The 21,716-nt window shown below is 39.9% G+C and overlaps 1 protein-coding gene across 1 annotated transcript in view; it reads right to left on the bottom strand.

Annotated features, from left to right (window-relative positions):
- Nucleotides 1–21,716, bottom strand: part of LOC140463267 (L-seryl-tRNA(Sec) kinase) — a 32,514-nt gene that overhangs the window by 3,882 nt on the left and 6,916 nt on the right. Inside the window, exons 3-7 of the mRNA XM_072557026.1 lie at nucleotides 19,360–19,644; nucleotides 15,010–15,298; nucleotides 11,746–11,947; nucleotides 6,152–6,227; nucleotides 4,630–4,723 (exon numbers count right to left, since the gene is read on the bottom strand). Coding sequence (XP_072413127.1) covers nucleotides 4,630–4,723; nucleotides 6,152–6,227; nucleotides 11,746–11,947; nucleotides 15,010–15,298; nucleotides 19,360–19,644 — 946 coding nt within the window. The remainder of the gene's footprint in view (nucleotides 1–4,629; nucleotides 4,724–6,151; nucleotides 6,228–11,745; nucleotides 11,948–15,009; nucleotides 15,299–19,359; nucleotides 19,645–21,716) is intronic.

Genomic DNA, 21,716 nt, shown 5'->3' with positions numbered 1-21,716 from the left:
TACACCAGTCAATGAAGGTAAGCATGCAGGTACAGCAGGTAGTGAAGAAGGCTAATAGCATGCTGGCCTTTATAACAAAAGGAAATGAGTATAGAAGCAAAGAGGTTCTTCTGCAGCTATACAGGGCCCTGGTGAGACCACATCTGGAGTACTGTGTGCAGTTCTGGACTCCAAATTTGAGGAAAGACATTCTGGCTATTGAGGGAGTTGCAACGTAGGTTCACGAGGTCAATTCCTGGAATGGCGGGATTAACTTACATTGAAAGACTGGAGCGACTGGGCTTGTATACCCTTGAGTTTAGAAGAATGAGAGGGGATCTGATTGAGACATATCAGATTATTAAAGGATTGGACACTCTGGAGGCAGGAAACATGTTTCCGCTGTTGGGCGAGTGCCGAACCAGAGGACACAGCTTAAAAATATGGGGTAGACCATTTAGGACAGAGATGAGGAGAAACTTCTTCACCCAGAGAGTGGTGGCTGTGTGGAATGCTCTGTCCCAGAGGGCAGTGGAGGACCAGTCTCTGGATTCATTTAAGAAAGAATTGAATAGAGTCTCAAGGATTGTGGAATCAAGGGTTATGGAGATAAAGCAGGAACAGGATACTGATTAAGGATGATCAGCCATGATCATATTGAATGGTGGTGCAGGGTCGAAGGGCAGAATGGCCTACTCCTGCACCTATTGTCTATAATTTCACATGCCTGTTTCTGGAGTTTATTTTGCGCTTTCTCAAGCCTCCCCATTACTCTCCTTTTGTGAATGACTCCCATGGATTTTCACTGTTTTGGCCATTTTTGTTGTTTTTCTTATCTGAAACGACATTTTATATCGAGAATATTTTTGATAGGCACATTAATTATTCAATATTTCAACCTGTAAATTTCTCCCTGTGATTGCCAATCTGTTGCTTCTCTTCTTCTGTGCTCTAATTTCTCCAGTTCTTTTTTCAATTCACTCATGGGACGTTTAGTGTTGCTGGCTGGCCAACATTTATTGTCCATGCCTAGCTGTCCTTGAGAAGGTGGTGGTGAACTGCCTTCTTGAACCACTCTAGTCCATGTGCTATACATAGACCCTTAGAGAGAGAATTCCAAGATTTTAAACAGTGAAGGAACGGTAATATATTTTGAAATCAGATGGTAAGTGGCTTGGAGGGGAATTTGCAGACAGTGGTGTTCCCTTATATCTTCAGCCCTTGTCCTTCTAGATGGAAGTGGTTGTGGGTTTGGAAGGTGACTGCCTAAGAATCTTTTGTGAATTTCTGCAGTGCATCTTATAGATAATATACATTGTTATTACTGAGCAGGAGGAAGAGGGAATGGATACTTGTGGATGCGATGCCAATTGATTGGGCTGCTTTGTTCTGGATGGATCAAGTTTATTGAGTGTTATTGGCATGGCACCCATCCAGGTGAGTGGAGAGTACACCATCACACTTCTGACTTATGCCTTGCAGATTGTGGACAGATTCTGGTGAGTCAGGAGGTGAGTTACTCACAATATTCCCAGCCTTTGACCTGCTCTTAGGGCTACTGTGTTTATGTGGTGAGTCCAGTTCAGTTTCTGGTTAATGGTATCCCCCAGGATGTTGATAAACAGGGGATTTAGTGATGATAATAGCATTGAATGTCAAGGTGTGGTAATTAGATTGGTTCTTATTGGAAATGGCCATTGCCTGGCACTTGCATGACATGAATGCTACTTGCCACTTGTCAGCCCAAGCTTGGATATTCTTCAGATATTGTTGCATATGAACATGAACTGCTTCAGTATTTGATGATTGCAAATGGTGCTGAACATTGGTGAACATCCCCACTTCCAATTTTATGATGAAAAGAAGGACATTAGTGATGATCAAGAGTAGAGTGATATTATCATGCCTGCTTATTTTTTAATTTTTAATTCTGACAAGGTGTTACTCTTTCCCAGTACAGATTGAATGACTTGTCATGGAGTTCCAGTAAATTCTATTTGGCTGGTGTTTACTGAGTCATGGTTATGTAGAAGAGAAGACCCCGAATGAGATTGAAATTGCACTGCTTAGCTTAAAAATATGTCCAGAGAAGCAAATCCTCTGTAATTCCTATTTGATTAAAGTAAAGGCATTTCACAAAAAAAAGTGTTTCAGTCTCTAAAGTGTGCAATCTAACATTTTCAAAAGCACTTTGTTAGAATGCAATATAATTTTTTTGAAGTTTAGTTACACAAGTGTCTACAGCAGAAAAAAAAAGTCTATTGGGATCATATAAGGCTCCTTGCCATGTCTCTTCATCTACCCCTACCAAGGTATCCTTCTGCTGCAATCTCCTTCATGCTTATCTAACTTTCTCTTAAATACATCAAAGTCATTTACCTCAGCGACCATATTTCACATTCCTGATACTTTTTGGATACTGAAGGTTCGCCCAAATTTTATTTTATTCTCTGGCTAATTTATTTGTTAAAACTTTCTTCTATTTACAACCATTAGTTTTGAACTCTCCCAACAAGTGGAGATGTTTCATCTGTTGGGAAAATGCAAAGCTAATGGTCATAAGTGTAAGAGAGTTTTAAGAAATCAAATATTCTGGTCGCCCTTCTTTATTAAGGATGTTGTTAAACTTGAGAGAGTGCAGAAAAGATTTACAAGGTCATTGCCAGGACTGGAGGATTTGAGTTATAGGGAGAAGCTGAATAGAATGGGGCTTTTTACCCTTCAGCATCAGAGGCTGAGGGGTACCTTATAGAGATTTACAAAATCACAAGGGGCATGGATAGGGCAAATAGCCAGTTCTTTTTCCTTTGGTGGCGTGTCCAAATCTAGAGGCCATAGGTTTAAGATGAGAGTGGAAAGATTTAAAAAGGACCTGAAGGGGAATGTTTTCACGCAGAGGGCAGTGTGTGTATTGTATGAGCTGTCAGAGGAAGTGTGGAGGCTGGTACAATTACAACATTTAAAAGGTATCTGATGGGTAGATTAATAGGAAGGGTTAGAGGAATAGGACCAAATGCTAGCAAATGGGACTTGGTCAGATAGGGATGTCTGGTCAGCACATACAAGTTGGAACGAAGGGTCCGTTTCTGTGCTTTATAACTCTAGCTTATCAAACTGTTTTGTTATCATAAGGATTTGTATCAGGTCACGACCATCATCATCACCATTCACAATCACCACCATCCTCAAGACTTTTACAGAGAAGTGTCCAAGCATCTTTCCTCAAAAGTGCATCCTTTCGGTCCTGATAACTTGTGAACCATTTTCGAACCTTCCTCAGTATCACTGTGCCTTTTTTTCAAATATAACAACTGTGCATAGTACTTCAGGTGTGGTTTAACCAATGTTCTAAGCAAGTGTAACTTCCTAGCTCATCAATCTATCCCCCAACAAAAGAAAAGGTGCTTGCTTTGCTTTTTTCTCTTTTTACTTTCAATGAATTGTGCACTTTTGTTCCAACCCATTTAGACTTATGATCCAGTTGTTTGTGGTGTTATGAAGATGTGGATGTACTTTGAGAGAGTTTAAAGCAGCAGAACTACAGGACAAAGCACCAAGTGTTCTCATCATGGCAACAATGCATGTAACACTTGATTAGCTCGCTGCCTGGAGACAAAAACAAATTCAAATTCGGCCAATCAGTTTAAATTATACCCCGAAAAAATACCAACTTCCAATCAAGTTTGAATCAAGCATATTGATAATCTTAAAAGGCAATGACACAATCTGACGCTCTGGAGTCTAAGAGCAGAGGAAAATTGAACGGTTGAGAGTAGAACTGCCAAGTCCTAGAATGTAACAGACTGCTTGAAAAAGTATCTCTTAAAAGTACGTTTTCAATCAGTGCAAAGATTTCTAACAAGGAAAAAAGAAGACACAGGAAAATCCGAAGACAAGAGCCTTATTTTGAGATAAGAAGTGTTGTTTTGTAAATCTTAGTTGGGAGTTTTATCAGACTAGAATTATGGAAGGGAAGGTTAGAGAAAGAAATTGTAAATAGTGGTTAGTTAATTATTCTCTGTTATACTTTAAGAAATAAAGTTGTTAATTTTTAATTTACATAGTTCTTGGCCACTCGAATCTTTACAATTACTGCACGGCATAAATCTTTTCTGTGTTGCTGGTTTTAAATTAAGCAGGAGAGTTTAACCCATGTTGTAACAGTTGTCTCCTTAATATTTGCACAAAATGCACCACTATGCAATGCACTGAAATTAATTCTTAAAGGTTGTTAACATATCTTGTATTTTGTCACATTCCTGATCAGTATTAACAGTGTCATTCAATTTAGCATCATTTGTCAATTTTTAAATTGTACTTTATTTCCTGAATCCAAATTGTAAATTGTGATAACTGTGATCGCGGCATGTCTACTTCACAGCAGTCTTCAGAAGTCACCTAAACATTTTCTTTCAATTTTTTGTTTCTTGTTATTCATTCTACTACTGTCCCCCAACACCACATGCTCTGACCTCGCTATGCATTACTTTTAAAGGTCTTCTGGAAGTCCAAATGTATGACATTTACTTTTGGGATATCTATAGAGTAACCATGGTTTTAGTTTTGCTTTCAAAATTATATCAGAAGAAATCATGATAAACCAAAAATATGTAAATTACAGGTCATGTACATGAATTGTATTAGTTATACCTTTCGCAGTTTTCATAGATTGGGATACCAAACGACGGATGGTTTGATCAGCCTGATGAAGAACACTAGCTGCGCAAATGGCACGATCTATCGCCTGTATGACAGTCAAAAGCAGACATTTTAAACATTTTGTGATGAAACTGTGAAATTTATATGTATACACTTAAATATTGTCAATTGCAAGTTTGGGTTCTTAGAATTCAAGAGAAGTGTCTATCAAACTCCTAAGTGCTCGGAAGTCTTCAATGCACTCAGCAGCATTCCTATGAAAAGGAGTTTAAAAGTAATGAAATTATTTTCGAATAATAAGTTATTGTTAATCTCAGACTGGAGTGTTGGGATACAGACAGTGGAAAAAAAGAAAAGTTATGCTTTTGAAGTTTAATAAAAGGAACTAAAGTTGCGTAAAGGAAGTACAGCACTGGAAAATAAGTCACGAGCATAATAATAATTTAGGAAGAGCTATCTCTAGGATCAGATGAGTTGAAATTTTAATTATTTTGATCCCATAAAAGTAGTTTAGAAATAGTCTCACTTCCTTGGAAACTGGACTGGGTCTTGTTCATGCTGAGTTAGATGGACAGCACTAGATATTCTTAGAATTGCAACAATATTTGTAAGCTGTACCAGCGTGTACTGATGAAATATAAAACTGTTCTTTCTGCTCTATAAAGAGTGCTTAAGTTATGTCTACTGTTTGACTTGCTATTATAAGGGAATAATGATTTATTCCTAGTTTATATTCATTTGTGTTGTTAATGAATATTTGTTTTGCTTTATTGTTAAACAAAGACCACAACATTGTGTGCTTATGTTTATTAAAAGATCTCTTTGGTAGCAAAGATTTAAAAAATGATGGTCTACCCACAATGTTCCTGCTGAAGATCGGAGTTGTTTTTATCATATGGCATTACCCATAACAATTGGGGCCACTAGATCATAACAGTTTGCAGAAATCAATGCAAGTAGTAATTACTGGACTAGTTGTATGCTTGACATTTAAATTAAACCAAAATTGTCGATGGGCCCTAAAATGTTAGTGCACTCATTTTATTTGTATATTCATCTTTGGAGATAAACCTTTTCTGGCACATTCTCCTTGGCAATGTCTTGATCAATCAGAATCAATTTGCATGACTTGGATTTAAACAAAAAGCTAGTCTAATGGCAACAGTCAACTGTCATAAAACCTAACTGGTTCACAAATGGCTTTTAAGGAAGAAAATCTGTTGTCTTTAACATGTTCCGATCTATATATGACTCCAGAGCCACAATAATGACTCTTAAATGCCCTCTGGGCAAATATGAATGGGCATTCAATGCTGGCCTAACCACCAATGCCCACATCCCATGAACAAATTTAGAAAAAAACTGAATCCTGAGTGAAGCCCTTCAAAAGGTTACTGCTGAAAGCAATAACGTAAGAAACATTCTTTAATTCTAGGCATTTGTGTACCAGATCAACATTTAAAAATAGCTTTATTTATCAAACGCATTTAATTATATAATCCACAGCATTTACCTTTTGTTCAATGTTTTCTTCAAACGGTTTTTCTGGATTTTCTAAAGAAACATCAAGTAATTCAAACACCTTCTGGCTGTAAAACATGAATGGATGTGGAATTCACCAGTGAATGCAATGCTGTATCTAACACTACTTTTAATTTTAGCTTGGCACAAAAGAAATTGACTATATTTTGGTATCTTACTAGAATTGTTATTCCTTGGCCAATATTTACTCTCAAAGATGTCAGAGAAGGAACTAGCTTTGTAAAGAAAAATAGAAACATTGCAAATACTCAGCAAGTCTAAAGCATCTATAGAGATCTCTAAAATTTTCCAATAGTTTCAGTTTTCTTTTTTATAAATATGACAATTTTATCTTGATTTCACAAAAGTACAGAATCCTTGCTTATTTCTGATTGCACTACACTTGCTGCCCTTCTGTATAACACCCAAATGCCTAGATATTAAGCATCACTGCAGTAAGGCCTCAGTATGCTGACAGTTTGTCTGTTTCCATGCTGTGCAACTCTATGACTCTGTGATGTTGGAAATTCTGGATCAGCAGTGAAAACCCCAGCCAGCTCTTCAATCCTTAACCCAGAATGACCTGACATAAATTGCAGTGCCAATGACATGAGATTAAACATTTGAGTGTGAAGAAGGAATGGAACAGTCCTGCTCCATATGACTGAAGTTATTAATTTCATAAGTTCACTAAATAATTGAAGATCTACCCTACACTCTTCTCAATAACTATGAATCTATTGGAGGTAGTGCCAAAAAAATCTGAAGCAGCCATCTTCAGGATCAACTGGATAAATGATCTCAGTTTCTTGTTGATATTCCCAGAATTGCAAGTCAAGTCAATTCAATTCATTCGATGTGATATCATGAAATGTCTGGAAACACTGGACACAACAAAGGCTATAGGTCATGACAACATCCAGTAATACTTCTGAAGATTCGTACTTCAGAACTAGCGCCTCCAGCCAACCTGGATGAGTATAGCTGCAATACTGACATCAACCTGACAATGTGGACAATTATTCAAGTACTGCCATGACCACAAAAAGCAGGACAAATCTAATCCAGCTAATTACCACCCCAACAGTCTACACTTGATCATCAGAACAGTGACACTACGTGATGTCAACAGCGCTAGCAATAAACGCTTACATAACAATGGACCATTTACGAATGCTCAGTTTGGACTCTACCATGGCCTCCTAGCTTCTAACTTCAGTACAGCCTTGGATTAAACAAAGACAAAGGAGTTGAATTCAAGAGGTGAAGTGAGAGTAAATGCACTGAACATGACGCAGCATTTGACCTACAATGGCTTCAAGGTAAACTATCTAAATTCAGTTAATGGGAATTAGATTCATACATAATGGAAACAGACCCTATGGTCCAACTCGTCCATAACGTCCAGATATCTTAAATTAATCTAGTCCTATGTGTCAGAATTTGGCCCATACCCCTCTAAACCTTCCCTATTCATATACCCATCCAGATACTTTTCAAGTGTTGTATTAGCCTCCACCACTTCCTCTGGCAGCTCATTCCATACATGGACTACACTCTGCATGAAAACCTTGCTCCTTAGGTCCCTTTTAAATCTTTCCCCTCTCACCTTAAACCTGCAGTACAATTCCAATAAGGTGATCATTTCTTAGTTTCCCAAATAACTTCACTGGACGCACTCCCAGGATTATCCTCCCTGAGTACAGCCGTAATGTGCTCCCTAACCAAAAATGCCATTCCCCCTCCTCTCTTGCCCACCTTTCTGTCCTTCCTTTGCATCCTGGAACATTAAGCTGCCACACCTGACCTTCCCTGAGTCACATTTCTGTAACAGGAATGATATCCCAGTCCCATATTCCCAATCATGCCCCGAGTTCGTCTGCCATACCTGTCATGCCTCTTGCATTGAAATAAATGTAGTTTAATTTATCAGTCTTACCTTGTACTCTGCCTGGACTATTTGATTTGCTCCTCTTCTCAACTGTACCACCCTCAGACTTATCTCTTTTCTCTCTGTCATTTTTCTCTAATCTCTCCCATAAAACAGAAAACATCCCTTCACCCTGTCAAGTCCTCTCAGGATCTGTGCAACCTTTCCTCATAAGATGATCACCTGTCCCAAATATCAATTAACCAACTTTCTCTGAACTGTCTCTAATGCTGGGTCAAAAATCTGGAACTCCCTTCCTAACACAGATGTGCCCACATGACATGAACTGCATGGGACAAGAAAGCAACTCACCATCACTTTCTCAAAGGCAATTAAAGAAGGTCAACAAATAGTGCAATTTTGAGCAATACACATCACAACCACAAATCTCCATTAACAGAATTAACATTAGGTCAATTTCTGAGGACAGAACTCAAAATAGAATTACTTCAATTCTGCGATGCAGACTTTTTAAGATTACAAAGTTATGATTCTCTCCAGGTTGCTGTTAAAGCTAGAGCTCTCCAGCACACTTTGATATGACACCTTAAGTCCCATTATATGTAATAAAGTGCCAGTGGCAAGATGGACAGGATTGCTAATAACAATGAAGTTTAAAGTAGGTCACTACGCATCAGGTAGGGGGAGAACCTTCATGGTAACAGCAACTTGTGCAGGAATTGAATCCATGCTGTTGACATTCACTCTGCATTTAGCTAACTGAGCTAACAAACTCCACTTGACAACTGAATCAATATAGATCTAATCTCAAAACCCCACAAGTCAGAAGAACAGCAGAACAGAACAGTCACAGGATTATACGAGAAATGATAAATGAAGCCACAACCAACGCCATAAATATGAACAGAGAATTTTCACGCCAATAAACTCCGTACACTAACGCAACTGACCATTAATGGACAAGTATGCTAAAATGAGCCATCAACATTAAACAACAGTGGACCAAGACAAAAAAAAAAGACTAGCCCTGCAAGAAAAACTGGCTAAGCTCATGCACAGCAATAACATGGGCAGTTCAGAGACTTGGATAAAGAACCTGTCTGACCGACCACTCAGACACAGAAAAAGCCGTCCAAGTACGAGGGATGAGCTTCAACCACAGGAATGCAGACAAAAAGGACTTTCTAGCAGCACTGAAATCTTCCCTGAAAGACAACGGACTTGTGGAAGAAATCCAGCAAGCCATCAGACAAGACATTAACACCAACACTAAGCAGAAAGAAAGAAAGGAACACCCTCGACACACTGGAAAGGAAAGCCCTGGAAGGACTCAGAAAAGCCAGAAAAATCGTAATCCTACCAGCAGACAAAGGACGCATGATCGTCAACCTAAACAGAACACCATATAGTGAAAAAGCAAACAACACTTGGCTTGGCAATCAATCACACTTGCCTTCGCTCGCGAGAGCATGGCTGTGGTGTCACAGAAGACCCGTCCTCTTTGTCCCCCTAAGTTCAGATTCCGAAGTCCTCTGGCGTGGGAGCGCTTGACCTTCCCTGCACCCTGCACATTCCGCTTAACAGGCTCAACGCCCCCCACTGGGGAGCGGCGTGGCGGCTGTCTGTGTCGCGGCAGTGGGGCCAGCACAGCTGTCAATGTGAAAACGAACCTTCCAGCTCAGCGAGCAAACCTACATCCAGCAAACACTACTCACAGATATGGACACCTACCAACAGGTGGCGATGGACCTGACTCCACAGCTAGAAAACCGAATTATAGCATCCCTGAGGAAACTTCACATGATAGGTGAAATTAACAAAACAGACCTCCAAAGAATGAAACCCGAAGGATCCAACACAACCCGTTTCTACAGATTGCCAAAGGTACGTAAACAAGGGGGGCCCCCCCTCCGACCCACTGTCTCACGTCCAGGCATTCTGACATGCAGACTAGCAAAGGAACTTCAACGCAAACTGAAATACCTAGTAGAAGACTCAAGCCACACCATCCACTCCATCCAGGGATTCCTTAACATCATCAAAGACACTAAGGTAGAGGACGATGAGGTCATGGTTTGCTTCAACGTGACAGCCCTATTCACATCAATAAACATCACCCTAGCCAAAGAAACACTGACCTCACTGCTAGACGAACCAAGGACACAAACACCTGACAACACCAACTCAATCAGCAAGGACAGAATCCTCAAACTAGTAAACTTGTGTCTCACAACCCACTTCACCTTCAACGTCAAGATCTACAAACAAATTAATGGGAAGCTTATGGGATCACCAATATCAGGACTTTTAGCAAAAGCAGTTGTGCAGAGGTTAGAACGAACAGCCCTTCCGACGATCCACACCACGTTTTGGGTCCATCATGAAACACCTTTGTCATCACGAAACGCAACTAATTAGAAGTAACCCACAAACGCATAAACAACATCTTTACTGGTATAAAGTTCACCAAAGAGGAAGAGAACAGCAACAGCCTTCCTTCCTAGACATCACACAAGAACGAAATGCAAATGGAGAGCTGCTGAACAATGTCAACGGGAAAGCCACACACACTGACCAGATACTCAACTACAGGAACAACATCCCAACACCCACAAACGGAGCTGCATCAGGACATTACTTCAACGAGCCACCACACACTGCAGCACCCAGGAATTAGGAGAAGCCGAGGAAATATACCTATACAATGTATTCAGAAACAACAGGTATCCGCTAAGTGCACTCCGCCGATGCCTACACAACAGACCTAAACATGAAGAGACAACACGCCTAGAGACTCTAGCCACCCTGCCATAAATCAAAGACATCTCAGAGTTGACGACCAGACTACTCCAGCTCTTAGGCATCATGATAGCTCACAAAATTACCACCACACTGAAACAGCTCCTGATGAATTTAAAGGACCCCATACTAACAACTGGCAGAACAAACATCATATATATAAAATACCCTGCAAGGACTGCAACAAACATTATATTGGACAGATGAGCCAGAAACTAGCCACCAGGATACATGAGCACCAACTAGTCACCAAAAGACATGACCAACTATCACTAGCATCCATACACACAGATGAAGAGGGATACCAGTTCGACTGGGACGACACATCCATCCTAGGACAGGCTAAACAAAGACACACACAGGAATTCCTAGGCACGTGGCATTCAAACCAGAACTCCATTAACAAACACATCAATTTGGACCCCATTTACCAACCACTCAGAAAAAGTCCCGAAAGTGATATCACCCATCACAACAGACCAAGACACATAAGCAGCAAGCAGGACAGAATACCAGCACTACATCAGAGGCTCAATGATGATGTTACCTAGCATGGTGATGAAACGCCTGAGAACAAATCTACCAGTTCAGCAAACCAACTTACAACCTGATAATTCTAATATCATGAAACATGCAAATAGACATTTATGAATTATTATGGTGTTTTGGTTAAACTATGACAATAGTACACTGATATTTGTTTTATTATATTATGGCTTGTGAATGTCACTGGCAAGCATCCTTCGTTCTGAAATATCTGAAAGTAATCAAACTGCAATAATTAATTGAGAAAAAAAACTTTAAAAAGAACTGGTACATCAAGATATTGTCTTCTTCTTAATTAAAAATAAGTATTAAAAGTAAGTTCAAGGTAATTGTTTATTTAAAATACTTACCTATCTATTTCCAACACATTTTCTGTGCTTTTCAGTATCAGACTGTTCTTTTCCCATATATTTCTCACAGGATCAGGCAGCTGTATTTTTGTTGACATCAGTACTACTGTTTCATCATTTACCGGACAGCTTCTCTCATGATTTCTCTGTAAACATAGTTCAAGGGGGCACTCCAGAAAGAGCTGAAGGAAACCTAGGGAATCTTTTAAAGAGATAAGTTGTTGGTGAACAACTTTTCTGAAAAATCATTTCTAAAATTATAATAAACATTTTTTAAAGGAGACAGTTAGTCAGAAATTCCACTCTTACCAGCTTGGAACTTTGGTTCCACAAAAACGAATGAGTTGAAAATGCCTAAGTGGCAATTGTATAAGCAGAATTTCTACTCCAGTACATCTTACGTTTGAGTTTCTCATAAAGAACAATATAAAATATTGGTAGTGATAGTAGTAACATCAAGACAGACAGTAGCACCAACATTAAGCAGGCACAGCACCCATTAAACATCAAACTTACCCTATCCAACCAATAAATGTGAATTACTGCACTACATTGTTATGAATTATGAATTTCTCACAAAGCTTTTGATTTCAGTGAATCAGATATTCAGTTTAGAACTGGTAACTAACTCCCAAAAGTTTCAGCCATAATTTTGAAGCAATCTTGAAATAAGAGTAAGCACAAACTAAACTATAGCTAGCAACTTGACCAGGAAGGATGCAGAATTCCTGTATTCCTAATCATTTCAATAGAACAGTAAATCTTACTGGAACTTTCTCCAATCTATCAATTACTGATAAGGACAAACAAGCAAAGGTTATACACAAGAGATTTCAGAATAATAACAAGTGTATAGGATTACTGGAGAGTATGAACACAGTTCCCTGATGGCTGAAGGATAAGAACATCAACTGATTAAGAATGCATGCAGGTTATACTTTTACCAACTGAAGCATGGTACATAAGAGCAAGGCATTATGCTGGAACTGTATAAAACACTGGTAAAATTAAAAGTGAAGTATCACATGCAGTCTGGTCACCAAATGACAAGAAAGATGTAACTGCATTTGTCAGGAAGCAAAGAATGTCACCAAGACTGGTGAATATTAGTTATGAGGCAAGGTTGGATAGAGTGGGTTTATTTCCTTTGTAACAGAGGAAGTAAAAAGAAATTTAGTGTATAAAATTATTAGCAGCTTAGATAGAGTGGATAGGAAAGTCCTATTTCCCTTAGCAGAGAAATTAATAACCAGGAGACATCAGTACATAGTTTATCAGTAAGTTGAGGATTCTTTTTTAAACCCAAAGAGTAGTGGAGATCTGAAATTTTGACTGAAAAGATGGCAGAAACAAAAACTCTCATATTTAAAAATTACTTAAATATGCACTCCTACAAAAGTGCCATGACCTAAAACTGTTGACTGAATAGTTGAAAAATAGGATTAGGCTCTATTGCTCTTTCTCCACGAATAAAGTCACAAGAGGCACTGTAAATGATTCTATACGGTCTACAATGTCTCTGTCTGTAAAGAATCCAAGTTATTACTCACAACAAAACACAGGTCTGAATGCGATTTTGGAGAAGATTTATCTGAATTTCCACAACAAGGGAGCAGGTCTCCAACTTAGCCAGAATGGCGTCAGAGCCCCAATTCCTGAACCTAGTACCCAACATTTTCAACAAAGGGGAAATTTTTGTGATTGCCATTTTTGTTAACAGTGTCCAAAACTCAATTTGTGGACTTTATGTTTTGAGAAAAAAATTGTACTTTACCAAACTTCTTTGGAGAGGTAGGAAATCCTTTTGGATAGGTTCAGGGACTCTTTTGGAAGGGGTCAAGTGCCTTTTTGGTTGTTATATGTAGATAACAAAATATATGAAAAAGTGGATAAACTCATTGTAATTTTCAAGCTCATTGGAACTGTGAAGCTTGCCATTTCACTGTCCTTTGATATAACCCTGAAAGTTATTCTTGGATTACAGCTGCATGATTGACAAACTATCAAATTAATCCTGTCACTTTACAGTTTGATTGACAACTCCATATAGTTATGAAGTTTTTGATGTGGACAATTAATATAATAGTATGTTTTACAAGGTTGTTATTGAAAGAATTTAGATTTGTTGAATGGGTTTTTACTGTACGAGAGGATTTTATTTTAAATAGTGAAGACATCAAGATACCCTTACAGCTTTATTTTATTTAATCACAAAATGGCTCTTCTGCCCATTGTGGATACTGATTGAACTGGCATAGAGTTATGACAAAGGTTGATGGTTGAACAGCATAGCTTAGTGTAAAGGACTATGTGGGGTTGGGTAAAGAAGAATAAGTTGGTATGGGAGAGGAGACACAGGGTTAAAATGGATCAGGGATGAGTAGAGAGACATAGGTTGGCACAGAAAGCAATGTTAGGCCATGGGTATATGGGTAAGGGGCATGATTTGGCATGGGGAGAGCTAAAATTTTTTTATAGCTGGGACAAAGAACAGAAGCAAAAAGGCCAGCCTTTCAGACAGCCTGTCTCACTCAGCTTCCAGAATTGGTAGGCCCAATTGGTAGGCTTCCAGAATTGGTAGGCAAAAGCCCTGCCCGAAACGTCGATTTCGAAGCTACTTGGATGCTGCCTGAACTGCTGTGCTCTTCCAGCACCACTAATCCAGAATCTGGTTTCCAGCATCTGCAGTCATTGTTTTTACCAACACCTACTAACAAACCTGCCATCCCCATTCAAAGCCCAGAGTGAAAACTTTATTGTTTGGAACACTTTCCCAAGCATTGTGCTTACAAACCTGGGGGTATTCTCACTCTGCACTTCCAATTCTAGAGTGAAAATTTAGGCAATAGCCTTTCTTTGGCATACTTTATTCTCTGGTACATAGATAAGTTAGTAATGACAATATTCCATTCTTTGAAAACTAGCTACTACTTTGCTATTTATTGTTTTTGTATCTTTGTTGTAATTTTTGAGGCACTAATGTTAATACTAAAAGAAACTATTTCAAAACAAGTTTAGGCTGTATGCTTCTTGACACTGAAAATGCCAATGCTCTCAATTTACAATAAGGTGATCCACAAGAAAGCTGAAAAACAAGAGTACGGACTCTGGATACTCATATCATTTCAGTGAAGCAGAAATAAAAAGGACAGATTATTCTTGTTATGAAGAAAATAGGTAAATGTTTGTGTAGTTATTTACACACAATGGTAGACTGCTTATTCTAGATATATTACTATATATTGTTTGCTACAGGAGACTTACTTCGCCTTGCTATCTGAAAAACTTCATATCTCATGCTTTGATAGTAGAAGTTGTCATCTAAAATTATAACCAAGGGTCTCAAATACATGTTGAAAACTGTGTACTGCTGCACTCCAAGCTGGGTTTCTCCAGAGATAATATGCTGTTGTTTCAGTGACTGAATGAAACATTCCCATGTTGAATCATTTTCAATGCCAGAAACAGAAAGGCAGCCATTCCCATGAATAGCCTGTATTAAGTGTTCAATGTAAACCAGCAGCTTATGCCTGTACAATTTCCAGAGGGAACCCTGGGGATTTAAAAATATAAAAGTTTTTTAAAAATTAAAACTTAAAAATTGTGCCATTCATCGCAACCTGAATATAAATGTAATATAAATTGATGAAAATAAATAAATGCATTAAACAAAAGATATATTTAGACTATAATTTTGATGTCCTCACTTAATAATATTTACATAAAGGGAGAGTAACAAAGATTTACTAGACTTATTTTTGGAATGGAGGATTGTCCAATGAGAGTCATCAAGTAGACAAGACTTAAATATATCAAATTTTATTGTTTTGTCAGTATAGATGTTGGGAGGAGTTTCCCCTGGCTATGGAGTCTAAAACTAGGAGGTAAACGTCCCATAACTAAGAGTTAAGCATTTAGGATTAAGCTGTGGAGAAATTGTTTCATTCAGCATTTGGAACTCTCGACCTTTCAGAGCTTGAATGTTGTCATTGAGTATATTCTAGACAAAGATTAATAGATTTTCGGACACAAAGGGCATCAAAGGATATTGGGTCACGTTGAGAGGGTGCATGTCAAGTAGATGATTAGCCATCATTTTATAGAATGGAAGGGCAAACTCAAAAGGGCTGGCTGGACAACTCCTGCTCCTATTTATTTTATTTTTATTAATACAAATTCACATTTGACTCAGTTTGACCCATTTATAGAGTCAATTGATAATAAACAAACATTATTTCCAATTAAATAACGTACTATCCAGGAAATTTTAAGAAACTATTCTTTGATAGATTCCTGCTTTACTCTACACGATAGCTGCATGAAAGATATTCCACTCAAATAAATGCAGATAAATATAGATGGTCATTTATTGTCAAATTCATACACTCAAGTATCTGAACTGAGACTTGAACCCATAATCTGATAATTTAGATATAATTTATGTTTGTTGACTTTAAGATGTGCACAGACTAACATGATTTCCATGAACTTGCTTCATTACTTTAGGAAGTTAGAAAGGAATTTCTAAAAGCTTCCCTCAATGTTCTTTCTTTCTGGCAGTAGGTAGCAAGGTTAGGGTCTGGATCAGCAGTGAGTGAATGGACCTGAGCTTCTCAAATTGAATACTGTACTGTGCATTTCATTTAATGTTATGGTATTTGCAAAACTACTGCATCATCTGCATATCCTCTGTATATTTCATAGTTATTGCTATTAACAGCAAGAGCATTATTTGCATCTGTCTACAAAAAGAGTATGATGTTTGTGATATTTTTACTTTCATATGAAGCAACTGGGTTGAATTTTAATTCTTAGGTCTCACTCCCCCTGGTCTCAGGACCTAGAAGGCGCTTGACGAAATATCAAATTCCAGCAAGCAGATGGGCTCCAATGTCTGAAAGACCAATAATAGGAGGCCTTGCACCAGTGAAAAATTAACAAGAGGTAGGAGCTGCTGAAGGAAATCAGGGCATCTCTATTCCCAGTGACTGACCATAAGTCTGGTGAGACTGTTTGTTGAATGAAAGATTGATACACTGTTTTGGAAACAAATGATCTTTATTAATCAAGGATTAAGACAGAGCTTCCCACAGTCGGCTTTGCAACTCAAGTAGGGTCAAAATTTTGGAGTTATGAAGTCCAAGACAATAATGGCTGCCATGAAGCTCCAACCAAGTGAACAACTATGAGACAGCTTCATATCCTTGCAATTTTTCAAAGTTAACCTTGAATCATGAGTAGTAGAAATGCAGGCTTTATATATTTCTATAAAACAATGAAACCTGCTCACAACTATCTGTACTACATCACCATCCTCCCACTTAAAGTCTCACTGCTGCATCCCCACTTTGAAAGGTTTCCCTATCCACTGCCTTGCAGGTCAAAACAACTTTTTGGCATTAAATTAGATCTCAATGGGAAATGTTCAGGAACCCCCCTATGTTGGGTCTTTATAGATAAAGTGAATAGCCACCCTTCCCCAAACCCCAACACACAGAAAATAGTGACCTGCAGTACCATGGTTGTGGCTCATTCTCAAGAGAAGAAACATCCGAATATATTGGAGCTTTTTGCTCCAATGTCTGCTAGCAATCACGACCCAGTTTCATGACCATCCCCTGACATGACAGCATCAAAAATAATCTATTCAGCATTGCAAGACTATCCCTTTTTTCTTGTTCATGGGATGAGGGCATCACTGGCTAGACCAGCATTTATTACCCATCCCAGAGGGCAGTTAAGACTCAACCAAATTGCTGTGGGTCTGGCATCACATGAAGTCCAAACAAGGGCAAGCAGTTTCCTTCCCTAAAGGACATTAGCGAACCAGATGGGTTTTCCCTGGCAATCAACATGATCATAATTAGATTCTTCATTCAAGATTTTCTTTTAATTGAATTGAAATTCCACCATCTGCCACAGTGGGATTCAAACCCAGTTCCCCAGAAGATTACCTAGGTCTCTGGATAGAGTCTAGCAACAATACCACGAGGCCATCACCTTCCTCTCATTAAGCGTTTACTGGGCCAGGATAATTGAAATTCCAAGGACCATTCTCCTACTCTATCTCGGGGAGGGGGAGGGGGAGGGGGAGGGGGAGGGGGAGGGGGAGGGGGAGGGGGAGGGGGAGGGGGAGGGGGAGGGGGAGGGGGAGGGGGAGGGGGAGGGGGAGGGGGAGGGGGAGGGGGAGGTTTGCATTAGCTCAGTCAGCCAGAGTATGATGTAGAATAGCACCAATATTGCAGATTCAATCCTTGCACTCGCTGTGGCACCTCATAGAGGCTTGTCCTGTCTGCATCCTGGATGTGAAAGTGACTCTAAACAACCATCTGCCCCTCAGGAGAGAGATATCGGATAGTCTAACTCCAATAAAAACAAGAAAGAAAGAGAAAAAAAATTTTTTCAACAAATGCACAACTGTAAAGTGGGAGATATCCTTGCAGACAATCATGGTTAAAAGCCACAGAAATAATTAGAGGCAAGAGAATGATTAGGGATAGTCAGTATGGTTTTGAGAGAGGTAAATTGTGTCTCACACACTTGATTTGAGTTTTTTGAGGAAGTAATTAAGAAGATTGATGACCACAGAGTGGTAGATATTGTTTACTTGGACTTAAGTAAAGCATTTGACAAGGTTCCACATGGTAGACTAATTAATAAAGATAAATCACATGGAATTCAAGCGGAGTTTGTCAACTGGATACAAAAGTGGTTAAATGGCAGGAGACGGAGTGATGATAGTGGGTTGTTTTCTAACAAGAGGCCTGTGACCCACAGTGTTTCACAGGGATTTGTGTGAGGTCTACTTTTGTATGTCATTTATATAAAATGATTTAAATGAAAATCTGGAAAGCATGATTAGTAAGTTTGCAGATGGTACCAAAATTGTTGATATAATGGACAGTGAAGAAGATTATCTAAAGTTACAAAAGGATCTTGATCAATTGGGTCAAAAGGCTGAGGACTGGCAGATGAAGTTTACATTAGATTACTTACAGTGCGGAAACAGGTCCTTCGGCCCAACAAGTCCACACCGACCCACCGAAGCGCAACCCACCCAGACCCATTCCCCTACATTTACCCCTTCACCTAACACTAGGGGCAATTTAGCACAGCCAATTCACCTCACCACTGCACATTTTTGGACTGTGGGAAGAAACCGGAGCACCTGAAGGAAACCCACGCAGACACGGGGAGAATGCGCAAACTCCACACAGTCGGGAATTGAACCCGGGTCTCTGGTGCTGTGAGGCAGCAATGTTAACCACTGTGCCGCCCAATTTTTAAGGTGAGGATAAAGATTTAAATATAGGAGGGTCAAATGATTTTTTTACACAGTGGTTAGTGTGTGAAATGAACTTCCACTGGAAGTGGTGGATGCAGGTACAGTTACCAAGTTTAAGAGAAATTTGGATCAGTACATGAATAATAAATGTTGGGAAGCAGATGGGCCATGCTCAGGTAGGTGGCACTAGCTTAGTTTGGGATTATGGTTGGCATAGCCTGGTTAGACCAAAAGGTCTGTTTCCATGCTGTATGACTCTAATACACCATTGATCTGATTCGAAGGCAGGTTACAAGTGATACTTAAGATGCTGCTGGTAGAAGCCTGACCGTCGTTGCAGGATTATCCGTTAACCGATCCCCATCAGTTTGTCCCAAAAGCGAAAAAGCTTCTCCCGGGATGAGTTCATCGTAACAGAGCAGCAACGATTGCCTCTTCGGCTGCAAGGCCTCCAGCAGACGTCGCGCGAACGTGGACTTCCCAGCTCCCGGAAGGCCGGCGACCAGACATAAAGACACAGACTGACGGGTCTCCCGGGGACCCTGTTGCCCCCCTCGCTGCTCCAGCGCTGCCGATCGGCGTGAAGAGCCCGCGGCTCCAACTTCCGGAACGTTTCAACCTCCGCTGTTCGAGCGCGCCTTAACCGTCAGCGCTCCACGCGCAGCCGCCGGAAATCGGAGCCTCCTGATTGACACTAGAGGGTGACCAGTCAGGAATCGGGTGCGGTCTGGAGACCACCAATTCAGCGGCGCGTGGGCGGGACTAATCGTTGAGCCTCCAGGTGAGGCGGCTCTCTGAAGCTCCGAGGGAAGGTTGTTGTGGATAGTTGGTCGGGACCGTCACTTGAAGTTCTTGAGTATGAAGTTCTTGAGTTCAAGTGTGACATTGCTCAAGAGGTGTGCCTGAACAGGTTTTCAAAAATATCTAAATACACTAAGCACTTAATTGTGGTGGAAATCACCTAAGGAGCCATCTCCCCTTCATATAATCAGCGACGGCATTGAGACGACCTGAAGAAAATACCTACAAGCAAGAATTATATATTGAAAAGATGAACATTCATGTAAGATCGATCACTAACGATATCCATTGATGCAGGGAATCAAATGTAATTTAAACCGCACAAAAACATTAACTTTAACTGTCATGTTCAATGAGGAAGGAGACAAAAAAAAGTTGTAGATGCTGGAATCCAAAGTGGACAGGCAGGAGGTTGGAAGAACACAGCAAACCAGGCAGCATCAGGAGGTGTAGAAGTTGACATTTTGGGTGTAACCCTTCTTCAAGACCCTTTCTGAAGGGTCAGTAAATGAATAATAAATGCTTGGAGGCATATGGGCCATGCACAGGCAGGTGCCACCATATTAGATTAGTTTCCCTACAGTGTGGAAACAGGCCCTTCGGCCCAACCAGTCCACACTGACCCTCTGAAGAGTAACCCACCCAGACCCATTTCCCTCTGACTAATGCCCCTAACACTATGGGCAATTTAGCATAGCCAATTCACCTAACTTGCACATCTTTGGACTGTGGGAGGAAATCCACTCAGACACAAGGGAGAGTGTGCAAACTCCACACAGACAGTCACCCAAGGCTGGAATCGAGCCTGGGATCCTGGTGCTGTTAGGCAGCAATGCTAACCACTGAGCAACCATGCTGCCAGTTTGGGATTATATTCCTGAAGGGTCCTGAAGAAGGGTTACACCCTAAATGTCAACTTCTACATCTCCTGATGCTGCCTGGTTTGCTGTGTTCTTCCAGCCTCCTGCATGTTCACTGAGGAAGCTAGTCCCAAAATTCCATGTACACTCATTTAATTTGTGTGAGATGCCTGATTTGGGGAGATCTTCACCTGAATTTACAATGTCTAACATGGGACCTTATTTTGATATTTTTATGCATTTCATAATTTCAGACGTCCACCATTTAAAAATGGAATGGGATTCTTGAGTACTTTCATGTTGCACTGTCAAACGCAGTAATTTCTAAGAAATAAATAGTTTATGAATTAGATCTTCTTACTAAAATACTACAACTCACCAAAGCACTGGGTTATACAGATAGTAATTCTTTCCTGATGAAGGACTTTTGCCCGAAACATTGATTTTTCTGCTCCTTGGATGCTGGCTGACCTGCTGTGCTTTTCCAGCACCACTCAAATCCTGACTCTAATCTCCAGCACCTACAGTGGGGCAAAAACAATGACTGCAGATGCTGAAAATCAAACACTGGATTAGTGGTGCTGGAAGAGCACAGCAGTTCAGGCAGCATCCAACAAGCAGCGAAATCAACGTTTCGGGCAAAAGCCCTTCATCAGGAATAAAGCTTTATTCCTGATGAAGGGCTTTTGCCCGAAACCTTGATTTCGCTGCTCGTTGGATGCTGCCTGAACTGCTGTGCTCTTCCAGCACCACTAATCCAGCACCTACAGTACCTACTTCCGCCTAGATAGCAATTCTTTGTCAAGTTGGCATGAAACTGACAAGTTTCTTGCTGTTAAACAGGAAATGGATATTCTTACATAGCTGAGTAGCTGTGGCTGATCTACTGCAGATGGAGGCACCTATTTTTCTTGCTGCCCTGTGTGAAGTATCCAGTTCCTGACAATAGAGAGCACTTGTCCATGGAGAACTGTTAAAATAAATCTAATTTTGTTCAGGCTATGGAATGAAACCAATTCAGTATG

Source organism: Chiloscyllium punctatum, chromosome 38 (assembly GCF_047496795.1).
Source record: "Chiloscyllium punctatum isolate Juve2018m chromosome 38, sChiPun1.3, whole genome shotgun sequence".
Classification (NCBI taxonomy): domain Eukaryota; kingdom Metazoa; phylum Chordata; class Chondrichthyes; order Orectolobiformes; family Hemiscylliidae; genus Chiloscyllium; species Chiloscyllium punctatum.
The sequence above is the reverse complement of the archived record's forward strand: the minus strand, read 5'-3'. Positions and strand labels throughout refer to the sequence as shown.